This window comes from Dasypus novemcinctus, chromosome X (genome assembly GCF_030445035.2).
Source record: "Dasypus novemcinctus isolate mDasNov1 chromosome X, mDasNov1.1.hap2, whole genome shotgun sequence".
Taxonomy (NCBI): Eukaryota; Metazoa; Chordata; class Mammalia; order Cingulata; family Dasypodidae; genus Dasypus; species Dasypus novemcinctus.
The window spans coordinates 95,033,141-95,056,017 of NC_080704.1; the positions used below are offsets into that span (position 1 = coordinate 95,033,141).

Below are 22,877 nucleotides of genomic sequence, written 5' to 3' on the forward strand. Positions count from 1 at the left end.
AGATATGGAAATTAAACAGCACACTCTTAGAAAAATGGGGAGTCAAATAGGAAATCTCAAAATAAATCAATGACTACCTTGAAACAAATGATAATGATAACACAATATGCCAAAATGTATGGGATGCAGCAAAAGCAGTACTGAGAGGGAAATTTATAGTCATAAATTCATACATCAAAAAAGAAGAAAGAGGCAAAATTCAAGAACTAACTGCACATTTGGAGGAATTAGAAAAAAACAACGAAGTAATCCAACAGAAAGAAGAAGGAGGGAAATAACAAAGATAAGAGCAGAACTAAATGAAATAGAAAATAAGAAAGCACTTGAAAAGATAAACAAAACCAAGAGCTGGTTTTTTGAGATCAATAAAACTGACACACTTTTAGTGAGACTAACAAAGAAAAAAAGAGAGAAGATGCAAATACACAATATAAGAAATGAGAAGGGAGATATTACCACTGACCCCACAGAAATAAAGACTAGCATAAGAAGGTATTTTGAAAAACTATATTGCAACAAAAATGACAATTCAGAGGAAATGGACAAACTCCCAGAAACACATAAGCAGCCTATATTGACGAAAGAAGAAATTGATGATCTCAACAAACCAATCACAAGTAAAAAGAAAGAATCAGTCATTAAAAACGTCCCAACAAAGAAGAGCCCAGGGACAAACGGCTTCACCGGTGAATTCTACAAAACATTCCAGAAAGAACTAACACCAATCCTGCTGAAACTCTTCCAAAAAACTGAAACACAAGGAACATTGCCTAACTCCTTCTATAATGCCAACATTACCCTAGTACCAAAGCCAAACAAAGACAAAACAAGAAAGGGCAATTACAGACCAATTTCTCTAATGAACCTAGACGCAAAAATATTTAACAAAATACTTGCTAATCGTATTCAAGAACACATTAAGCGAATTTTACACCACGACCAAGTGGGATTCATTCCAGGTATGCAAGGATGGTTCAATATAAGAAAATCAATAAATGTAATACACCATATAAGCAGATGAAGGGGAAAAAATCTCATGATTATATCCATAGACAGAAAAAGCATTTGACAAAATACAGCACCCGTTCTTGATAAAAACACTCCAAAAGATCGGAATACAAGGAAATTTTTTGAACATGATAAAGAGTATATATGAAAAACCTACAGCCAAAATTGTTTACAATGGAGAAATCCTAAAATCCTTCCCTCTAAAGTCAGGAAAAAGACAAGGATGCCCACTGTCTCCCCTTCTATTTAACATTGTCTGAGAAGTACTTGCTCGAACACTGAGGCAAGAACCAGATATAAAAGGCATTCAAATTGGAAAGGAAGGAGTCAAAATGTCATTATGTGCAGATGACATGATCCTATATATAGAAAACCCTGAGAGGTCTACAACAAAGCTTCTAGAATTCATAAAGAGTTTAGTAAAGTCGCAGGTTATAAGATCAATGTGCAAAAATCAGTAGCATTTCTGTACACCAATAATGAGCAAGATCAGGAGGAATTTAAGAAACAAATATGATTCACAAAAGTAAATTAAAAAATCAAGTATTGAGGAATAAATCTAACTAAAGATGTAAAAAACTTATACACTGAGAACTACACAAGACTGTTCAAGGAAATCAAAGAAGACCTAAATAAATGGAAGAATATTCCCTGTTCATGGATAGGAAGACTAAATATTATTAAGATATCTATCCTACCAAAGCTAATCTACACATTCAATGCAATCCCAATAAAAATCAACACAGCCTTCTTTAAGGAACTAGAAAAACTAACTATGAAATTTATTTGGAAAGGAAAGAGGCCCCAAATAGCCAAAGACATATTGAAAAAGAAAAACGAAATTGGAGGAATCACACGACCTGACTTCAAAATATACTACAAAGATACAGTAGTGAAAAGAGCATGGTATTGGCATAAGGAGAGACACACAGAACAATGGAACCGAATGAAAGTTCTGATATAGAACCTCATATATATAGGCATATAATATTCGATAAAGACACCAAACCCTCTCAACTGAGAGAGAATGGCCTATTCAACAAATGGTGCCTGGAGAACTGAATATCCATATGTAGAAGAATGAAAGAGGATTACCATCTCACACCTTATACCAAGATCAACTCAAGATGGGCCAAAGACCTAAATATAAGAGCCAAGACCATAAAGACTTTGGAAAGCAGTGTAGATAAACATCTACAAGACCTTGTAATTTGGAAATGGCTTCCTGAACATCACACCAAAAGCACGAGCAGCAAAAGAACAAATAGATAAATTGGACTTCCTCAAAATTAAAGCCTTTTGCACCTCAAAGGAGTTTGTCAAGAAAGTAAAAAGGGAACCTACACAATGGGAGAAAATATTTGGCAACCATATATCTGATAAGAGACTTATAACTTGCATATATAAAGAACTCCTATATCTTGAAAATAAAAAGATAAACAACCCATTTAAAAAATGGGAAAAAAGATTTAAATAGACACTTCTCCAAAGAAGAAATACAAATGGCTAAAAAGCACATGAGAAAATGCTCCAAATCTTTAGCTATCAGGGAAATGCAAGTCAAAACTACAATGAGATACCATCTTACTCCCATAAGATTGGCAGCTATGAAAAAAACAGAAGAATACAAATGCTGGGGAAGATATGAAGAAATGGGTACACTCATCCACTGCTGGTGGGAATGCAGAAGCATCCAACCATTCTGGAGGACAGTTTGGCGGTTTCTCAAAAAACTAACCATAGATTTGCCATATGACCCAGCAATTGCACTCCTGGGTATATACCCAGCAGAACTGAAAACAAGGACAGGAACCAATATATGCACACCAATGTTCATAGCAGCATTGTTCACTACTGCCAAATGTTGGAATCAACCCAAATGCCCATCAACAGAGGAGCGGATCACTAAAATGTGGTATATATATCCAATGGAATACTGCTTGGCTTTAAGAACAAATACACTACAAACACACGTGATAACATGGATGAATCTTGAGAACCTTATGTTGAGTGAAGCAATCCAGGCATTGAAGGACAAATACTACATGATCTCAATGATATCAAAAAAGCAAGCTGCCTCAGAGAGCTATAGACTGGAAGATAGGCTTACAGGAAATGGGAAGGTAGAGGAAGAATGTAAGCTGACATCTACATGGGTGAAATCTATGATAAGCTGGCAGTAAGTATGTGCACAAGGAAGAGATAAAATGGGGGCATAGGGTTACCTTTGGGTGGGGCTTTGCGTGTTTAAGGGGGACTAGGTATGGGCGGATGAGTAATATTGCCCAAGAAATTGGGGGGAGGGAGGGGCAACATACGAACATAGGAGATTGGCAGGTGTTGTTTGAAAGTAAAATGCTGAGAAAACCTTTTCAAAAGGTAATTAGGAAAGTTACCTGTTTAAGATACTCAAAGAAGATAATCTGACACAGGACAGACTCCTAGGGAATATCTGAATGCTCATTTTGCCAGAGTGGGTTATACACCATTGGGTAGAGACCTATATAATGAGAGTGAAGGTAGACCCACAACCTGGGGAGAACTAATGCCATCAAATAGAGGGAACTATCTCTCAAGAGAAAGGGTGGCTCCCAAGGCATTAGGGCAGTTGAGCAAGTCAAGCCCTCAACACTGTTGTAAGTATCACTGAACATGGTTACTCAAGAAATGAAGATTGACTGCTACTGTGGGGCCCAAGGGGAGGGGGAAATAGATATTGAATAGATGGAACCAAAGTAAATGTGAAGACAAAGGAAGTGTTTCACGAGAGTACAGAAGGATGGATATAAAACATGTAATATTACACCAAAAACATATAGGGGATGACAGACTAATTATGTAAACCATAATGTAAAACATAGGATAACTAAAAAATTTAGAAAACTGTATAGCCTAAAGTATGAACCACAGTGTAAACACAAATGTAACCTTCTTTGAAAGCTATTGTCTCAATATGTGTACATCAGTTTCAGTAAATATGATATGAATAAGTTAAAAGATTATCGCTGTGGAAGGGAAAAGGTTTTATAATGGATATGTGGGAGTACTGTATATTGTATATATGAATTACTGTGTGATCTAGGGCTCTTGTGAAGAGAAGCTCAATAATCAGGAAAACAGAAAAGAAAAAGATAGGATGTAGAATTTTTCCAAATCAATATGTATTCTATATGTAACCTTTAAACTCATCACTATTTTCCATTTTACTATTAAGGGAACCTGACATTATATTGAGCTTCACTTTTCAGGATGTTTTGGATCACAGAGTGGTTCAAAAGTGGCAGCAGAGGAATACTGGTATGGGATGTTATTGACAGGCGATATATGGTTGACAGGGAGTTATACAGGGCATATGTCCAGGGAGCATGGAAATGTTTGGATATACTCATAGTGGAAACAATTAAAAACAGCAGCTGGGGGGTTACTGGGTTCTGGCTGGGTGGGGCTCTGTTGTGGTCCCTAGGGGAGTAGCGGCAGTCCCCCAGGTGCAACGGTAAGGACCAGGAAGGAATGAGGGTTCAAAAGTGAGCCCCTGATACTAATGACTATGCTTGTGAGCCTATACACCTGAAATAAGAACAAGGCCTAGAGCAGCACTGTGCCTAGGGGCTCCCTCCTGACAGCCTCCGTGTTACTCAAATGTGGCCATTCTCAAAGCCAAACTCAGCATGTAAATGCAATGCCTTCCCCCCAGCGTGGGACCTGACACCCTGGGATGAGCCTCCCTGGCACCGAGGGATCACTACCAAGTACCAGCTGATGACGTACCTAGAAAACGACCTTGAATTAAAGGTTCAACGTGGACCAGCAGAATATCCCTGTCTACACATAATAACAGGAGTTAAAAGTGCTGTTTGACCTAAAGTAAGGGGGAAATGGAAAGGACAACTGAGTTCATATGGCTATGAGTCTCTAAAAGAGTCTGGAGGTTGTCAGAAGGATTGCCCTTATGCACACATGAGCAGAGTCTCAGAGACAGATAAAGTAGATACAACCCCAGGTATTGGTCCTTTTGAGGGCTAAAGAGACCCACAGTTTCTATGGTCATGGCAGATGGGGTTCACTGCCATGTCAGTTGGCCCTTCTTTGGAGTTGGTGTTTCTGCGTGATGGAGCTGGACTCAGACGGGATCTATTGTCACAAGCCTTTCATGCTAGTTTACTGGAATTGTAGTTAGTGTTGGGGTTTAAGATATATCAAGGGACTTTGAATCTCTGGACTGACAATATGATAGCCAGGCCCTGAGCCTCAACAGACTTCAGCTCCTACACTCTGATTTATTGGACGTACCCCACTCAGCTAACATGGAGTTGAAGAATGTCAACCACCCCAGCATGGAGCCTAGAGTGCCTACAACTGAAAGCAGGAGGATCGCATCTAGTATCCATGTGGAATCTAAACCCCCTCTTGACATAGATGTGGAATGGACACAACCATTCCAAGGTCCACAGGATCGAGGAATAGAGTATGGATTAGAGTGGACTTACTGATATTCTATTCATAAACTATTCTGATTAGTAATCAAAGAAAATGTGGCATTAGTGTGGAGAAAGTGGCCATGGTGGCTGCTGGGTGTAGGGAGTGGGAGGAAGAAATGAGATGTGGGGGCATTTTCAGGACTTGGAGTTGCCCTGGGTGGTGCTGCAGGGACAGTTACCGGACATTGTATGTCCTCCCATGGCCCCCTGGGTGGAATGTGGGAAAGTGTGGGCTATGATGTGCACCACTGACCATGAGGTGCAGCGGAGCTCAGAGATTTATTCACCAAATGTAGTGACTGTCTCATGATGATGGAAGAGAATGTTGTTATGGGGGGAGGAGTGGGGTGAGTGTAGTGGGTGCTATATAAGGACCTCTTATTTTTTGAATGTAATATTTAAAAAACAAATAAGACAAAAAATTAATAAAAAGAAAAACGGGAAAATCATATTTGGAGTACACTCACTACTGGACTGCAAATCATACCACCTAGCTACAATGGTAAAAACTGCATGGTACTCGCATAAAGATAGACACATAGACCAATGGAACCAAAATAATGGTTCAGAAACAGACCCTCACATCTATGGTCAAGTGATTTTTGACAAGCCTGTCAAACCCACCCAGTTTGGGCAGAAAGTCTGTCAACAAATGAATGTGTTGGGAGAATTGGATATCCATACTCAAAAAAAAAGAGGATGTATCTCAGACCTTATACAAAAATTAACTAAAAATGGATCAAAGACCTAAATATAAAAGCAAGAACCATAAAGCTCCTAAGAAGAAAATGTAGGAAAACGTCTTCAAGACTGGTGGTAGATGTTGGATTCTTAAACCTTGCACTGAAAGCAGGAACAATTAAAGAAAACATGGATAAATGGAATCTCCTCAATCTTAAACACTTTTGTGATTCAAAGGAATTTATCAAGAAAGTGAAAAGGAAGCCCAGTCAATAGAAGACAATATTTGGAAACCACATGTATGATTAGGGCTTGATTTCCTTTTATATAAGATATCATACCACTCAACAATAAAAGAGCAAGCAATCTAATTTCAAAATGGGCAAAAGATATAAAGACATTTCTTCAAAGAGGAAATACAAATGGCCAAAATCACATGAAAAAAAATCTTCCATATCACTTGCTATTAGAGAAATGGAATACAAAATGACAATTAGATATCATCTTACATTGCATAGCCTATGTATGAGTCAGCCAAAGGAGTCCTGTGGCAAAGTATCAAAAATCTGTTGGCTTTTATAAAGGGTATTTGGGGTAAATCTTACAGTCACAAAGCTAAAAAGAGTAAGCTACTTCGCTCATCAAAGTCTGTTGCCACATGTTGGAGCAAGATGGTCTCTGTGAGGGATCAACCTTACTCTTCCTCTTAAGGATCCAAGGCCCCAGCTTCTTATGATCTCAGTTGGAAGCTGGAATAAGGCTTGTTGCTCTTCCAGGGTCTCTTCTCTTTCTAGGCTCCCCTGCTCTACTCTCTCCATAGGACCATCTCTAAACTATCAGGCGAACAGTTTCACTCTCTCCCCAGGGCTCCAGTGTCAAAACACCAAGGTCTCTCTTTTGCTGAGTCATTTTCTGTTGAGTCTCCACCCACCAAGGTAAAATCAAAGCCATAATTTTAACTCAATCAAGTAAAAGTGAAACCTCTGTATTTAGTACAATCAAGGGCCATCATATCCAGAGGAATACACCAGTATACAAATATAATCAATATTACTTTTTGGAATTCATCAATAATATCAAACTGCCACAGCACAGAATGGCCATTATTAAAAGACGAGAAAACAAGTACTGCAGAGCATGTGCAGAAACAGAAACACTTCTTCACTGTTTGTGGGATTGTAGGATGAATGGTACAGCCTCTGTGATAGACAGTTAAGTGGTTTCTCAGGAAGATAAATATAGAACTGCCATATGACCGGCAATTCCTCTACTAGGAATATATCCAGAACTAAAAACTCTGACATGAACAGACATCTGCACACTCATGTTCATAGTGGCATTACTCACAATTGCCAAAAGATAGACTCAAGTGTCTACTTATCAATGAATGGATAAGCAAAATGTGGTATATACATAGATGGAATACTATGCTGCAGTAAGAAGAAATGAAAATGGGACATATATGATAACACGGAAGAATCTTGAACACATTATGCTAAATGAGGGAAGACAGACAGAAAAGGACAAATATTACATGGTCTCATTAATATGAACTGAATATGAATAATAAACACGTAGATTTAAAACCTAGATTATAGGTTATTAGGAGATAAGAGGAGGACTGAGAAGGACTACTAATGCTTAATGTATGTAGAAGTTTTAATTAACTTTATTGTAAAGTATGGAAATGTATAGAGTTGATGGTAACACAGTATACTGAGTAGCAGCTAGTTTATAAATGGGATTGTCACTGGAAAGGGTAGTCTAGGGATAGGGGGCATTTTCGGGACTTGGAGTTGTCCTGGGTGGTGCTGCAGGGACAGTTGCCGGACATTGTATGTCCTCCCATGGCCCACTGGATGGAACGTGGGAGAGTGTGGGCTATGGTGTGGACCACAGGCCATGGGGTGCAGCGATGCCCAGAGATGTACTCACCAGATGCAATGGATGTGTCATGGTGATGGGGGAGAGTGGTACTGTGGGGGGAGTGGTGGGGTGGGGGTGGTGGGGGTGAATGGGGACCTCATATATTTTTAATGTAATATTTTTTTAAAAAATGAATAAATAAAATTTAAAAAAATAATAAACCATTGAAAGAGATTAAAAAAAAAGACATATGAACAGAGGGTATGGCAGTGTGAATTTCTTTTATGAATCCCCAAAAGAAAAAGATTATAAAAAGTAACCTATTTCTGAGTTTATGGGGTTTTATTTTTAAATTTATTGAAGTATATCACTCATACATCAACATACATAAACAATAGGTGTATAAAATACTTGTGAACTTACAAAACACCCATATATAACATCATGTAGGACTCTCATAATTATCCCTACCACTAATACGTTGTTAAACCTTTTTAACTAATGATTAAAGAGCATTATCAAAATATTACTACTAACCAAGGTATTGCCCCCAAACCACTTTATTATTATTATATCTTTATATCATTTATATATGAACGTACATAAACAATAAGTGTATAGTAAAAGTTGTGAACTTACAAACACACATGCATAAAATCTTAGAGGTGTCCCATACATTAACCCTCCAACACCTTTCATTGTCATGAGATCTTTGTTACAAATTATGAAAGAATATTGTCAAAACCTTACTACTAATTATAGTCCTCATCATGCATTTGGTGTTTGTTTTCCCCAGCCCGTCCTATTATTATTTTTAAATATATTTTTATGACGGAAGTAGTAAACTTATAAAACAATCATCCATATGTTTAGAATTCCCAAACCACACCCCTCTATCAACACACCACACTGTGGTGGAATATTGGCTACAGATAAGATCATCTGATTTTTATCATGTCCATAGTGTACACCTTGTACACATTTTCCATACTGCCCCATTATCAACACAGTACATCTTTGGCATAGATGCAAAAACATTATATTCTTACTGCTAACCACAGTCCATAGTTCACTGTAGTTGTATTTTTCCCATGCCTCTCCACATTCCGACCACCCTGCAGTAGTGACATACATTTGGTATGACTCACAAAGGGCACTCTTGCATCTGTACCATCAACCACAATTCTCATCCACCTCTTCATTTACTGTGCTATTCAGTTCCTAGATTATTCTCTAGCATTCTTTCAATTGGCATTTACATTCCTAGACTACCATTTTCAGCCACATCCCCATTTATAAAATAGCTGTTAATCACTATTTGTTACCATCCACTTTATGCATTACTGTAGTTTTACAGTAAAGTTAATTAAAACTTCTATACACATTAAACATCAGTAGTCCACTTCAGTCCTCCTCTTATCTTCTTTAAGAATCAACCACCTTTCTTGTATGAAGAAATGTTTTCATACGATTTCTTCTAGAAAATTTATAATTCTTGTTTTTATTTTTAGGTTTATGATTCATTTTGAGTTAAGTTTTGGATAAGGTGTGAGATAGGTGTCTTTTTCCCTCCTTTCAGCTATGGATATCCAATTATTTGAGCACCATTTGTTGAATGGATTGTTCTGCCCAAGCTGTGTGGGTTTGACAGGCTAGTCAAAAATGACTTGACGATACACGTGAAGGTCTGTTTCGGAACCATTAATTTGGTTCCTTTGGTCTATGTGTCTGTCTTTAGGGCACTACCATCTATTTTTGCCATTATAGCTAGGTAATATGATTTAAAGTCTGGAGATGAGGATTAGCTTTTCCTTTTTATGCTGTTTCTGGTTATTCAGGACCCCTTATCCTTCCAAATAAATTTGATAATAGCTTTTTTTTTTCAATTTAAAAAATATGCTTGTGCAATTTTTATTGGTTTGCATTGAATCTGTATATAAATTTGAGTAGAATGGACATCTTAATGACCTTTAGTCTTCCAATCCATGAGCATGGAATGTACTTCCAGTTATTTAGGACTTTTTGATTTCTTTTAACACTGAATTGCAGTTTTCTGAACACAAGTGCTTTAAATCATTGGTTAAGTTTATTCCTGACTATTTGAGTTTTACCTGTCTTATTTTATTTTCACCACTCTTCTAACATTTTTAGTTACTTTTATTGGTATAATCCTCATTTCTAGACTGTCTTCCAGGCCTCTCTCTCCTGTCTTTTCACTCTCCAGCACACCCTTTAGGATTTCCTGAAAATCTGGTCTCTTGCTTAGAAATTCTTTCAGTTTCTGTTTATCTGTGAATAGCCTAATCTTGCTCTCATTTTCGATAGTCGGTCTTGCTGGATATAAGATTCCTGGCTGGAAGTTTTTCTCTTGTAGCATCTTAAATATATCACATCACTGTCTTCTTGCCTCCATGGTTTCTGGAAAGGAATCAGCACTTAATTTTTTGGGATACCCCTTATATATTATTCATTGCTTTTCTCTTGCTGCTCTCAGAATTCTCTTTGTCTTTGGCATTTGACATTTTGATTAGTATGTGTCTTGGGGTTGGTATATTTGGATATTTTTGGATGGGAGTACATTGTGCTTCTTGGACTAGATTTCTATGTCCTTCAATAGAGTTGGGAAATTTTCTTCCACTCTTTTTGCAAATATTCTTTCTTCCACTGTTCCCTTCTCTTCTCCTTCTGGGACACACATGACATATATGTTTACATGCCTTTTGTTCTCATTTATTTCCCTGAGACTTTGTTAATTTTTTTTCCATTCTTTTCGTCGTCTGTTCTTTTGTATGTTCACTTTCAGAAGCCATTTCTTCAAGGTCACCAATCCTTTCTTTTGCCTCCTCAAATCTGCTATTATATGTTTCCAATGTTTTTTTTAAATTTAAATTATTGCACCTTTCTTTCCCATAAGATATGGTATTTTTCTATGAATGCTTTCAAATTCTTCTCTGTACTCATCCTCATCCTGTGTCTTCTTAATCTCTTTAGCCATCTCTTTGAATTTATTAAGGAAATTTGTTTGAACATCTATGATTGGTTGTCTCAACTCCTTTATGTCATCTGAAGGCTTATCTTGTTCCTTCAACTGGGCCATAACTTCCTGTTTCTTGGTGTGGATTGTAATTTTTTGTTGGTGTCTTGGTATCTGGCTTTCTAGAGTATTTATTCTGGGTGCAGTGTTTTTCTTTATTTTAGGGCTTCCTGCCCTTTCTTCCTTATTCGTTGTGAAGTGGGAGCCAAGGATGTAGTTGTTGCTATAAGCTATGCAGGCTCCAGCTGCCCTCATTTCCCCAGGGATCAGTGAAGCTTCTGCCAATTTTCTTCTTTGCCTGGGGTAGGGATAGAGTCATAGCTGTGTGGAATAATCCAAGTCAATCAGGCCTAGACAGTAGTTACCAAGAGAGACTAAGCTTTATACCCCTTTCTCCGCTGCCTGGGGTGGGGATGGAGCTGCAGGTGTGGGCAACAATCTATGCAGTGGAGCTTCAAGATGACCGCAGTTGCCCCAGCTGACTTCCAATTATTCAGTCTGTGCCAACCATAGGTACCTGCAGTTATGTGGATAGGCTGTTGCAGGGCCCACCAATCTCTTCCTTGCTATAGGTGAGACTGAAGTCTAGCCTAGGGCTGCAGTCCAATCTGGGTGAAAGGAACTGGTTCCTACCAGCACTGTGATTTTCAGTCCACTCTACTTCCCCTCATGCCAAGTGCAGTGTTAAGATGCTGGCTACTGGCCTCTTTGTGACCTGAACAGATGCACACCCTAACTGTTCCTAGGGCTATACCTTAGCCAGATGAGTCTAGGAATCAGTAGCCTAACTCAGTGGCCAGCCATTTCCTCCTCCCCTGTTTTTGGGAAATGGAGCTTTCAATTCCACCTGTGGAATATCTACTGAGGTGGCTTCTGCCTCCAGTGGAGGATGGGCACTGGCCTCTGTGGTGTGGAGTGCTCTACTTATGAATTTTCTCTGCAAATGAGCAGTCTTCTCCTTCCATTCCTTCAAGTATATTGCAGGATGAGCTACTGGTCTCCTGGATCCCCCAAAACAAGTGCTTCTGATAGCTTCAGATAGCTCTGGGTGTTGACTAGCTTCCCTGTAGCAGGAACTCCTTACTCTGCTGCCATCTCGCTGGTTGTCTATATGGGGACTTTTGATTGGACTACATCAATGTGGTGTGAGACATCTTGAGTTTATGCCCTTTTTCTGGGTCTGATATAAATGGATACAAAGAAAAAGGAAGCCCCTGTATTTGATCCTGCCATGTGAGAGAGAGGACTGCAGGAAAACAGAGAAGCCACAAGAGACTGTGCCCATGGAAACTGCAGAACACAGAAGCACAGAAAGAGGGCCCTGAATCACTGGGACATGAGCATCCTAAACTGAGGAGAGGCGCCCTGCCATATGCCTGAGAGCTCACAGCTGAACTCAAGAGGAAAGTGAATCAGCTGAGAATGAGAGAGAAGGCTTGAAAGAGACAAGTCCTATGCCTGGTTGCTCACCGCTGAGCTCCAGGAGAAGGTAGATTCTGAAAGGGAAGGCAGAGACCTCAGCAGAGATTGGTGGCCATCTTTGCCACATGGTAGGATGCCAGAATCAAGAGTCACTGGCTTTGGTGAGAAAGTATCTCTGATAGTTGTTTGATCTTCTCTTTACCTCAAACAATTCCCCTTGATAAAAGCCAAGCTACTTCTGGTACTTAGCATCAGCAACCTTATGGTAAACTAAGAGAGAGGGCAATAAAGAAAACAAAAATCCATTTCTCTATGACCTTCCTTTATTAATTTATCAATTGACTCTTGAATAGATTGCTGACAATCCCAGTATGTGAGGTGTCTTGCCTGAAACTATTTTGCCTTTGAACCACTCATTGCTTCCAGTAAATTCTTAGCAGGTTTTCAGATTTCAATTCTCACACCTGACTATGTAATTAAAGAAATATTTTCATACATTACCCATATTTTTGAAGTATTTCACCAGCTGAATTTACAAAGTACAAGATAGAAAACATTTCTGATTTTTCATGTTTTTTCTTCTTTGATGGAGAAAAAAGATTTAGAGCAAAATCACATGAAATGGATAACTATTTTCCAACTGACTTCATTTTACCACATTCTTACTACAAAGACTTCTTTTCTGGACAAGTTCCATCTTATAAAATTAGTTCTATTTGACTAGACTTATGTTACAGTAAGAAAGCACATGCAAACGTTGATTCTATCCAGCTTTTATCTGAAACTCTGCTGAAACTCAAATAATACAAAGAAGTTGTCATTTGTTCCATCTGCATTGTTCCTTTTACTTTGAGCAGCCTCTCATGGCACTTCCAAACTTTCCAAATCATTTAGTTCATTAATAAGAAAAATGGGCTTAAACAAGTAAATATGCAAATTAATATAAAGTAATAGCAATATTCTTTTAAAGGAACTCTTATTATTCCAGCTGCACACCAATAATAATGTACAGGATGTTCAATCTCTTCTTCTAGAGACCAAGAATTACAAAAATTGTTTATTCTTTATCAAGCAAGAAGTGAGAACAGTGTGAAATGATTGCCTCAAACATTCCTTACTTTTTAATATATGTCAAACTTTAACTGTTTTGGTAACCCAGTAGAATAAAGGACAGGTGTTATAATTTTACAGCTTTAGGAAAGTGTTTTGAAGAATAGACATATTTGATAAATTTTCTTTACTCGGTATCATAATCCAGAAACATCCTGTTTCTCCTATGGAAGGTCTATGTTCTGTCATGCCATACAGAACCCTTTAAGACTACATCCAGCTTTACAAACAGATGAGAAGCTTAAAGATTTGATATTTATGGTTCTGAGAATTTACTCCATTTCAACAAATATTTATTGGGCATCAAATAAATAATGTATTAGTACCTATAAATTTGATAAGGACTACTCACAAGTGCTCAAAAAAATAAAATATTATTCTTCTTGGAAGTTTAAAGGGGGCATTTAGAATATCTAAAATTGTTTCTTTGTATATGAGAAAAAATATTTTGTAATAAAAATTCATTTGATATTATTTAACTTCCTTAGTTCAAGAAAGGCCAAGGGACAACAGTACCCAATTTAGGCTTAGCATGGACTGGACATATTTGGATTCACTGTGAAACCTCTGCTGCCTGAATAGCTTGGGGGTTCAAGATGCCTTGCAATTGCCATGGCCTTGCTGTATAATTTTGTGCTCTGTGCTTGGTTTCTCAATAAAGCTTAATGGATTTAAATATATATATATATATATTATATAATATATCTATATAATATCTTAAAGCTTTAGTTTTCTAGATTTTTTACAGTATACATTGTTTTACATACGTAAACTATTTTAAAACATTATTTAAAATTCCTTTGTGGGAATTCAGCACTCTATCAGTGGGCTTTATTTTGGAATTTATGATCCCCAGTATAACAGACTCATTTATAGTTTCCCTACAGATGACTCTTCTGACCTTTTCATTTGAACCTATCATTAGCATTATACTTGTTAAATATGTCACAGAGACCTAATCTTTGGTCCATTCATGTGCCAGTTGAGATTTGAATTTCAGTATAATTGCAACACCTACTCTCCAGTTCATTGGACTCACCCAGGACAATTAACAAGGAGATGATGATGGACAATGCTCATCCCAAGAAACAGAGAGTCTGCAACTGCAAACAAGAGAGTTTCATACATCTGCCCCATGAGATCTAAGTCCCCTCTCAATTAGAAACAGAGTGGGCACAACCATCCCCAAATCCTCAAGATTGGGGAATGATCAATGGACTGAAGTAGGCTTATTAGTATTCTATTATAGACTTATTATTTTCCTGGCAATGGAAAACTTTTAACATTGTTATAGAGATAGTGGCCACCAAAGGTTATGAAGGGAGGGAGAGGGAAGAATTGGCATAATATGGGGCATTTTTGGGACACTGAATTTGTCTTGTATGACACTGCAATGACAGATACAAGCCTTTATATATTTAGTCATATCCTACAATATTGTGTGGGATAGAGTATAAAATATAATGTAAAATATAATCCACAAGTGGAAGCAATATTTCAATATGTATTCATCAATTGTGACAAATGTATGACACTAATGAGGGATGTTGTTGGTGTAGGAGTGCGTGGGAGGGGGAAGAGCAGAGGCATATGGGAATCCCCTGTATTTTATTATAACATTTATATAATCTAAATCTTCTTCAAAAGAAAATTTAAAAGTTAAAAAAAATAAATAAAATAAAAAAAGAAACTAAAAGAAAAAGACAGAACTAGGGTAAATCATGTTTTAAATTATGAGTTTTGTGAGAACAGTTTAAAAGAAGCATACAAGGTATTGGCGCATCTAACTTAACTTCATATTCTGTTATATCCTATTTCATATGTGACTTCACATATCTTAAGTTTCTTTTTTAGTAATACAAGCATAAAAATACTTTACATGAGAAAATGGATGTGAAAGTGTAAAGGATGGTATGAAGAGTTGCAGATGTAAAAAGGTATTTTGACTCATGGTACTCTTGCTTAGTACTTGGCAATTGAATTTTGTTAAAGCTCTATCCAAATGTTAATAATTCACAATTAATACATTTACAAAACAAATCTTAAAACAAATATTACTTACCTGATTTGTATTTAGCTTTTCTACTTTTCTTATTGTTTTTTCATATATAACATTGTTTCTGGGGGAGAAATAACCTCCTTTTGGGAATGGAGACAGTGATTCCTATAAAGAGAGTAAAGATTGTGTTTTGCTTTGAAAATAATCTTTATAGAGGAACTTTAACTTAGGCAAACATCCAATCTTTAATAGGATCTGAAGTAGTGGCAGACTTTTGAAGGGACTGGAATGAAATTCGAAGAAGATTCTGAGGAAGGTAAGGAAATAGTAATAAAGATAGTCCATTTTCTTAATTAAGACTATCTGGATCTCACCTATTACATTTCCCTAGGCCTAAAAAAGTATTTTGTGAGAGATTTCAAGATTCTGAGAAGAATAATCTTTGTTTCTTTACTTAAGGCAAGATATGAGTTTCCTCTTAAGTAGACAAGCCTAAGGTCATTATCATTTAAATTGAGTTCATGGGAAATTTCTTTCTGTGCAAAATATGGGAGAGATGTGAAACATAACTCGGCAACACTGAGCCACAAAGTCGGTAGAACTATATTGAATTGTTTTCTTGGACCTCAATTTAGGTGCCCTTGAAGTGTGCAATTCTTATGTGTGATTATAAACAAGGTTTAGACTCTCAGTACAAAATATGTCTTGAATACTGAGAACAAAGTAAAGTTCTAAAGAGCAACTGTAACTCCATATAATAAATTAATTGCCATGGGATTAGGTAAATGCTTAGAAGAGATCAGCCAATGAAATTAAGGCTGGTGACATGTCCAGGAACTGAAAGAAATCAGGAAAGGGCTAATGCGGATCAGACCAAGAGCCTAAAATGACTGTAATGTGCACTATATCTCCTTTCCCTTCTTTTGATTTTTAATAAAAGTCTTTAGTTGTATATAGAGAGTTAGAACTGCTTTGTTACAAAACAACAACTAAATTCATTTATTTTTGCAATGTAGGGAGACAGTATAAAAGAGGAGATGGTCAAGCCTGGTGTTGGATAATTGTTTTATTTTTTCAAAATTTAATTAAATTTAATTTTTAAATTAACTTTTTTTGTGGACATAATGGACAAAGGGTATGGGGAAAGGCAGGAAGAGATGAGAGGTGGAGGCGTCTTCGGGACATGGAGCTGCCCTGGATGGTGCTTCAGAGGTAATCACCGGACATTGTAAATCCTCACAGGGCCTACATGATGGAATAGAGGAGAGTATGGGCCATGATGTGAACCAATGTATATGAGGTGCAGAGGTGCCCAAAGATGTACTTACCAAATCCAATGGATGTGTCATGATGATGGGAACGAGTGTTGTTGGGGGGGGGGAGAGGGGGGGTGGGGGGGTGGGGTTGAATGGGACCTCACATATATATTTTTAATGTAATATTATTACAAAGTCAATAAAAAATTAAAAAATTAAAAAAAAAATTAACTTTTTTTAAAGTTAATAGATTATACAAAATGTTACATTAAAAAACATAAGAGGTTCCCATGGTTTAGGGACATTTTAAAATCAATTTAACAGCATTCTTGTCATCTGCTATTATGAACAACCTTAGAACAAGTGGACTAACACTTATTGTTGACAAGGCAAGATTCTCTTGTACCCAAAGCTATATACTTGTTGTATTCAAATTTGAATAAAGAGTGCTTTAACTAAATGTTTCTGTGATACTTCAACAAAAGAAACACATAGGTAACTAAATTTGACTAGCTAATGAATAATCAAAACTAAGAATGAATATATTAGAAAAGAATACAATAGAAGTTATATTTTTGTTATATAAGAGTCTTTTTGGTTATTGTTTGCAATCACTTAACATGTGTTTAAGGGCTTACTATTTATAATATAAGTTGCTGAGTGCCACAAGGCATACGAATATGAATCAGACCCATATTATTCCCACGAGCATTTACTATTGATTAGGGGTCAGCAAGATACAGCTAGCAGCCTCCATTTTACTACCCTCCAGGTAAGAATGGTTATAGATTTTTAAGTCTATAAATGAAAAATGTAGAAATGAAAAACAAAGAGAGAAGATCCTATGTGGCCAACAAAGCCTCAAATGTTTGCTATCTAACTCTTTTTAGAAAAAGTTTGTTAATTCCTGGTCTAGATAATAAATGAAAACAAACTTTTATAATATATGGTAGAATGTGACAAGGCCATAAGAGGTACAGAAAAATAACTTATGGAATGGAATTCAGAAGAGGAAAAACTGAGTTCTATCTGGCAGTGCTCAGATAGGCTGCTTGGATCAGGTGACATTTGAGAGAAGGACAAGGCAGAATTTGGATATGAAGAGATGGAAGAAAATTATATTCTAAGGGAAGAAAACAAATGAATTAACAAAGGTTTGAAACGTGTAAGTTATATGAAGGGACATACTTGGCAGATGAAACTTGATTCTCCAGGTAGTAAGAAACCTTTGTGTGTTTTTAAAATTTACTTTCATTTTTTTAAATTATTTTGTAATTTTAAAGAAGTTTTAGATTGCATAAATGTTACATAGAAAATATATGGGATAACCATACGCTCCACTCTCCCCCCCACACACACAGTTTTTCCTATTAATAGCATCCTTCATTAGCATGGTACATTTGTTACAATTAATGAACACATACTGCAGCATTGCTACTAACCTTTAAACATGGGTGAGAGGTAAATAGAAGTCTATTTCTGGAGGATTAATCAGAAAGGGGTGAGAGTATAAGGGAGGAGAGCCATTATTAGATTATCCAAATATTCAAGTACAGTATTCTTCAAACATCTCCCTGGAATCTTGAAACTGAGCAGTCTACTACTTGGCTAATGGTGCCAAAAACAAAAAATAGGAAAAGTTGGAACACATTGAGTTTTACATGCTTCTAAGTATCTAGGTTTGATTCATGTTTTTATGTCTCAAATCACTTAGCAAATTACATAGTGCATAGTAAGCCCTTTAAAATATAATAAATGGTTGCAAAGAAATACAGTTGAGGTTCTTTTACAAGAAAAAAATGTGTGGTTAGACATTCAGGTATAGATGCCTAGCACACAGTTGAAAACAAATATCTGCAACTGATAGGGTAATTCAAAGCTGTAGATCTATATTCCAGAACCATCTTCTTAGAAGTCCTAGTTAAAATCATGCAGCCATTAAAAAAGCAGGTGAGGGCCAAAGATAGTTCTAGACACTTCTTTTTTTTTTATTGACTTTGTAATAATATTACATTAAAAATATATATGTGAGGTCCCATTCAACCCCACCCCCCCACCCCCCCCTCTCCCCCCCAACAACACTCGTTCCCATCATCATGACACATCCATTGGATTTGGTAAGTACATCTTTGGGCACCTCTGCACCTCATAGACAATGGTCCACATCATGGCCCATACTCTCCTCCATTCCATCCAGTGGGCCCTGTGAGGATCCACGATGTCCGGTGATCACCCCCGAGGCGCCATCCAGGGCAGCTCCACGTCCCAAATACGCCCCCACCTCTCATCTCTTCCTGCCCTTCCCCATACCCATCGTCCACCATGTCCACTTTTCCCAATCCAATGCCACCTCTTCTATGTGGACATTGGATTGGTTGTGTCCATTGCACCTCTATGTCAAGAGGAGGCTCAGATTCCACATGGATGCTGGCTGCCATCCTCCCATTTTCAGTTGTAATCACTCTAGGCTCCATGGTGTGGTGATTGTCCTTCTTCAACTCCATCTTAGCTGAGTGTGGTAAGTCCAATAAATCAGATTGTAGGTGCTGGAGTCTGTTGAGGCTCAGGACCTGGCTATCACATTATCAGTCCAGAGATTCAAATCCCCTAACTATATCTTAAACCCCAACGTTAACTGCACCTCCAGCAGATTAGTATGAAAGTCTTATGAAGGGAGATCCCATCTGAGTCCAGATTCATCACACATAAACACCATTTCCAGAGAGGGGCCATCTGCCCTGGTAGTAAACCCCATCAGCCATGACCATAACTCTCATGGGTCTCTTTAGCCTTCATAGGAACCAATATCTGGGGGTTGTATCTGCTTTATCTGTCTCTCTGACTCTGCTCAGTTGTGCATGAGGGCAATCCTTCTGCCAGCCTCCAGACTCTTTTTTAGAAACTCGTAGCCATATAAACTCATTTCTCCTTTCCATTTCCCCCTTACTTTAGTCTAGACACTTCTTAAGAGGTATGAAAATCAGAAGAGTAAAGTGTCATAGAAGTCAAGAGAAGAGAAATTTTCAGGAATCAGTAGGAAGTTGAAGGTATAAAAGCCTCAAAGAGGTCAACAGATGAGAATTAAAATTTTCACTACAATAAATTCTTCAGATTAGACTATCAGGATCAGTAGAAGCAATCTCCAATGGAAAAAATATTATGGACTCATAAAACCTAGATTTTATTTTTGCCTCCATCACCTATTTGTGTGAATTTAGGTAAGTCATTTATATTCTCAGAGGCCAAGTTTCTTTTTCATAGGGATGGTAATGAAGGGTACTTTTATCAATTAAAAGTATATATTTTAAAGTACCTTTAATCTGTAATTTGTAATGTATAAATAGCATTGGTTTTAATAATAGTTGTTTTAGTTTCCTTGGCTGCTAAAGGAAATACTATGCAATGGGTTACTGTAGAGAATGGGAATTTATTTACTCAAGATTGTGAGACTAAGAGAAAGTCCAAATCAAGGAGCCATCAAGATGAGGCTTTCTGTCCAAAAAATTTTCATTCTGGGGCTGGCTGTTGGCAATCTTTGTTCCTTAGCTGGTCACATGGCAAGACACATGGGGTGGCATAGCCTGGGCTCTCTCTTTTCTTCTGGTTTTTTTTAAGCTTCTGGCTCTTTCTTCTGTGGCTTTCTTTATCTATGTCTGAATTTCATTCCACTTACAAAGGACTTCAATAATTATATAATTAAGACCTATGCTGACTGACCTGGGCCAAACTTAAGTGAAGTAATCTCAGGGCACAGGATCTATCATCTCTGACAATTGGAATGGTAATACTATTCTTGAACAATAATGTGAAAAGTCCAAACTCTTCAGGCTCAGGGGTAGACAAAACCTTTCCATACACATGGGGTCTGACTCTCGTGGGCCAAGGAGATCTCTTTGGTCCAGGCCTTGACTACCATAGTACTGCCCTTGAAGTCATTCTTTCTTGCATTTTTCCCTTCTCTGCCCCTTTTAGTAAGGCTGGCAATGGGCCCACTCATAAAAATCACATAAAAACCTTGTTGGTTTTGCATGTAGTTCACAGGAGTCCAATCCATCAGACAATAGGACTTTCCAGATATCTTTCCTGCATAACTGAAATTCCAATCCTGATTTCATCTGAAATGGCAGATTGAGTCCACGCTATGTTACAACCTCACATAGAGCCCTAATCTCCAGGAACTCACTGTCTGGAATATCAAAGAGTTCCCTGATAGAGCTACTTCTATATCCACTCTTGGAGCATCTTTTATTTTCAAAACCATCAATTTCTTGTTTCTTTGTGCCCAGGAGCTCAGTTTTCAACTTATTCCTTTTCTCTCTCATGTCACTATCAGCTCCAAGTAGAAACAAGACTGCACCTTCCAAACTTAGAAATCTCCTGAATTTATAGTTTGAATTTATCAAATTCATCACTTCCAAGTTCGGCCTTCCATCTGACATCAGAAATAAATTTCATTAAGTTCTCGGCCACTTTAAAATAAGGGTCACTTTCACTCCAGTTTCCCATAAGAAATTTACCATTTCCTTCAAAGGCATGAAAATGGAACTACCTTTAAGATCCATACTACTATAAACATTCTATTTATATTAGGACTCTCTTGGGAATCAGAATCAACATTAGATATCTGTAAATAATGAGATTTTATAAAATTGTGTCATGCAACTGTCATAATGCATATTCCATAGAGCAGGATGCAAGCTGGGAACTTCAGTGCAGGGTTTTGATGAATTCTCCACAGAAGTTGGCTGGCTGAATTAGACATGGAAAATCTCTCTTCTGACTGCTGAAATAATAATTTCTCCTTTTAAGGCTTTCAACTGATTAGATAGGATGTCTCTCATTGTTGAAGGCAATCTCTTCATTTGATTTTAAATATAATCAACCACAGATGCAATCAACTTCCTGGTTATTTAAGTCTATTAAATGTGCTCAGAGTAACTATTAGGCCAATGCTTGCTTGACCAAACAACTGTTTACCATGACCTGACAAAGTTGATGCATGAGCATAACCAACACACTATTCACGATAAATTATGCATTCTCTAAAATGATAAAAACTTTCTCTACAACTCTCATACAACTCTCATTCAGTTTTGAACTTTAGGAGTCTTCTAGTCTCTACTCACTACACAATTTGAAAGCTGTTTCCACATTAGAGGTATTTTAAATAGCAGAACCCCATTCTCCTGGTAACAAAATCTGTTTAGTTTCTTGAACTATTCAAGCAAATACTGTTAGTTAGGATGATTTACAGAGTGGGAATTTATTTGCTCTCAGTTTTTAGGCCAAGAGGAAGTTCAAATCTAGGCATAAGCAGGATGATGCATTCTTTCAATGGCTGGCATTATGAGGCTGGCTGCTAGCTATCCTTAGTTCTTAGCTTGTCATAATGCAAGGCATATGGTGGCATCTCCTGTTTTCTTCCTCCTCTTCCTGATTCTGTTGATGTTAAGTTTCTGGCTTTTTCCTCTCTGAGTCTTTCTAGGTCTGAATTTCATTCTGCTTCTAAACAACTCCAGTAATAAGATTATATCCCACCTTGATTGAGGTGGGCTACACTTTAACCAAAGTAATCTATTCAAAAGGTCCTACAAAAATAATCAGTGAGGATTGTGGGAAGACAGAGGGGTAGGGAGTTCCAGGACACAGTCCTCCCACCAGAACAGTTATTAAATAAGCAAGAACAGTCTGAAACAAATATGGTGAAGGTGTAGAGGCCAGAAGAAACTATACAACATCCAGGGAAGAAAGTGATAAAGAGGATGTTAAATTATGGTAAACGAGAGTGAATTGGGGGAGCGGACTTGGTCCAATGGATAGGGTGTCCGCCTACCACATGGGAAGTCTACAGTTCAAACCCCGGGCCTCCTTGACCCATGTGGAGCTGGCACATGCAGCAGTGCTGATGCCTGCAAGGAGTGCCCTGCCATGCAATGGACACAGAGAGCAGACAACTGGGAGGGGGAGGGGAATAAAAAATAAATCTTTAAAAAAAAAGAGTGAATTGCTTTCTCTATATGATG

At 37.5% G+C, this 22,877-nt stretch overlaps 1 protein-coding gene across 1 annotated transcript in view; it reads right to left on the bottom strand.

The window, feature by feature from the left end:
- The window catches only part of POF1B (POF1B actin binding protein), a 223,606-nt gene that overhangs the window by 159,517 nt on the left and 41,212 nt on the right, over positions 1-22,877 (bottom strand). The window contains exon 5 of the mRNA XM_058291189.2: positions 15,662-15,763. Within this exon, the coding sequence (XP_058147172.1) occupies positions 15,662-15,763 (102 nt within the window). The remainder of the gene's footprint in view (positions 1-15,661; positions 15,764-22,877) is intronic.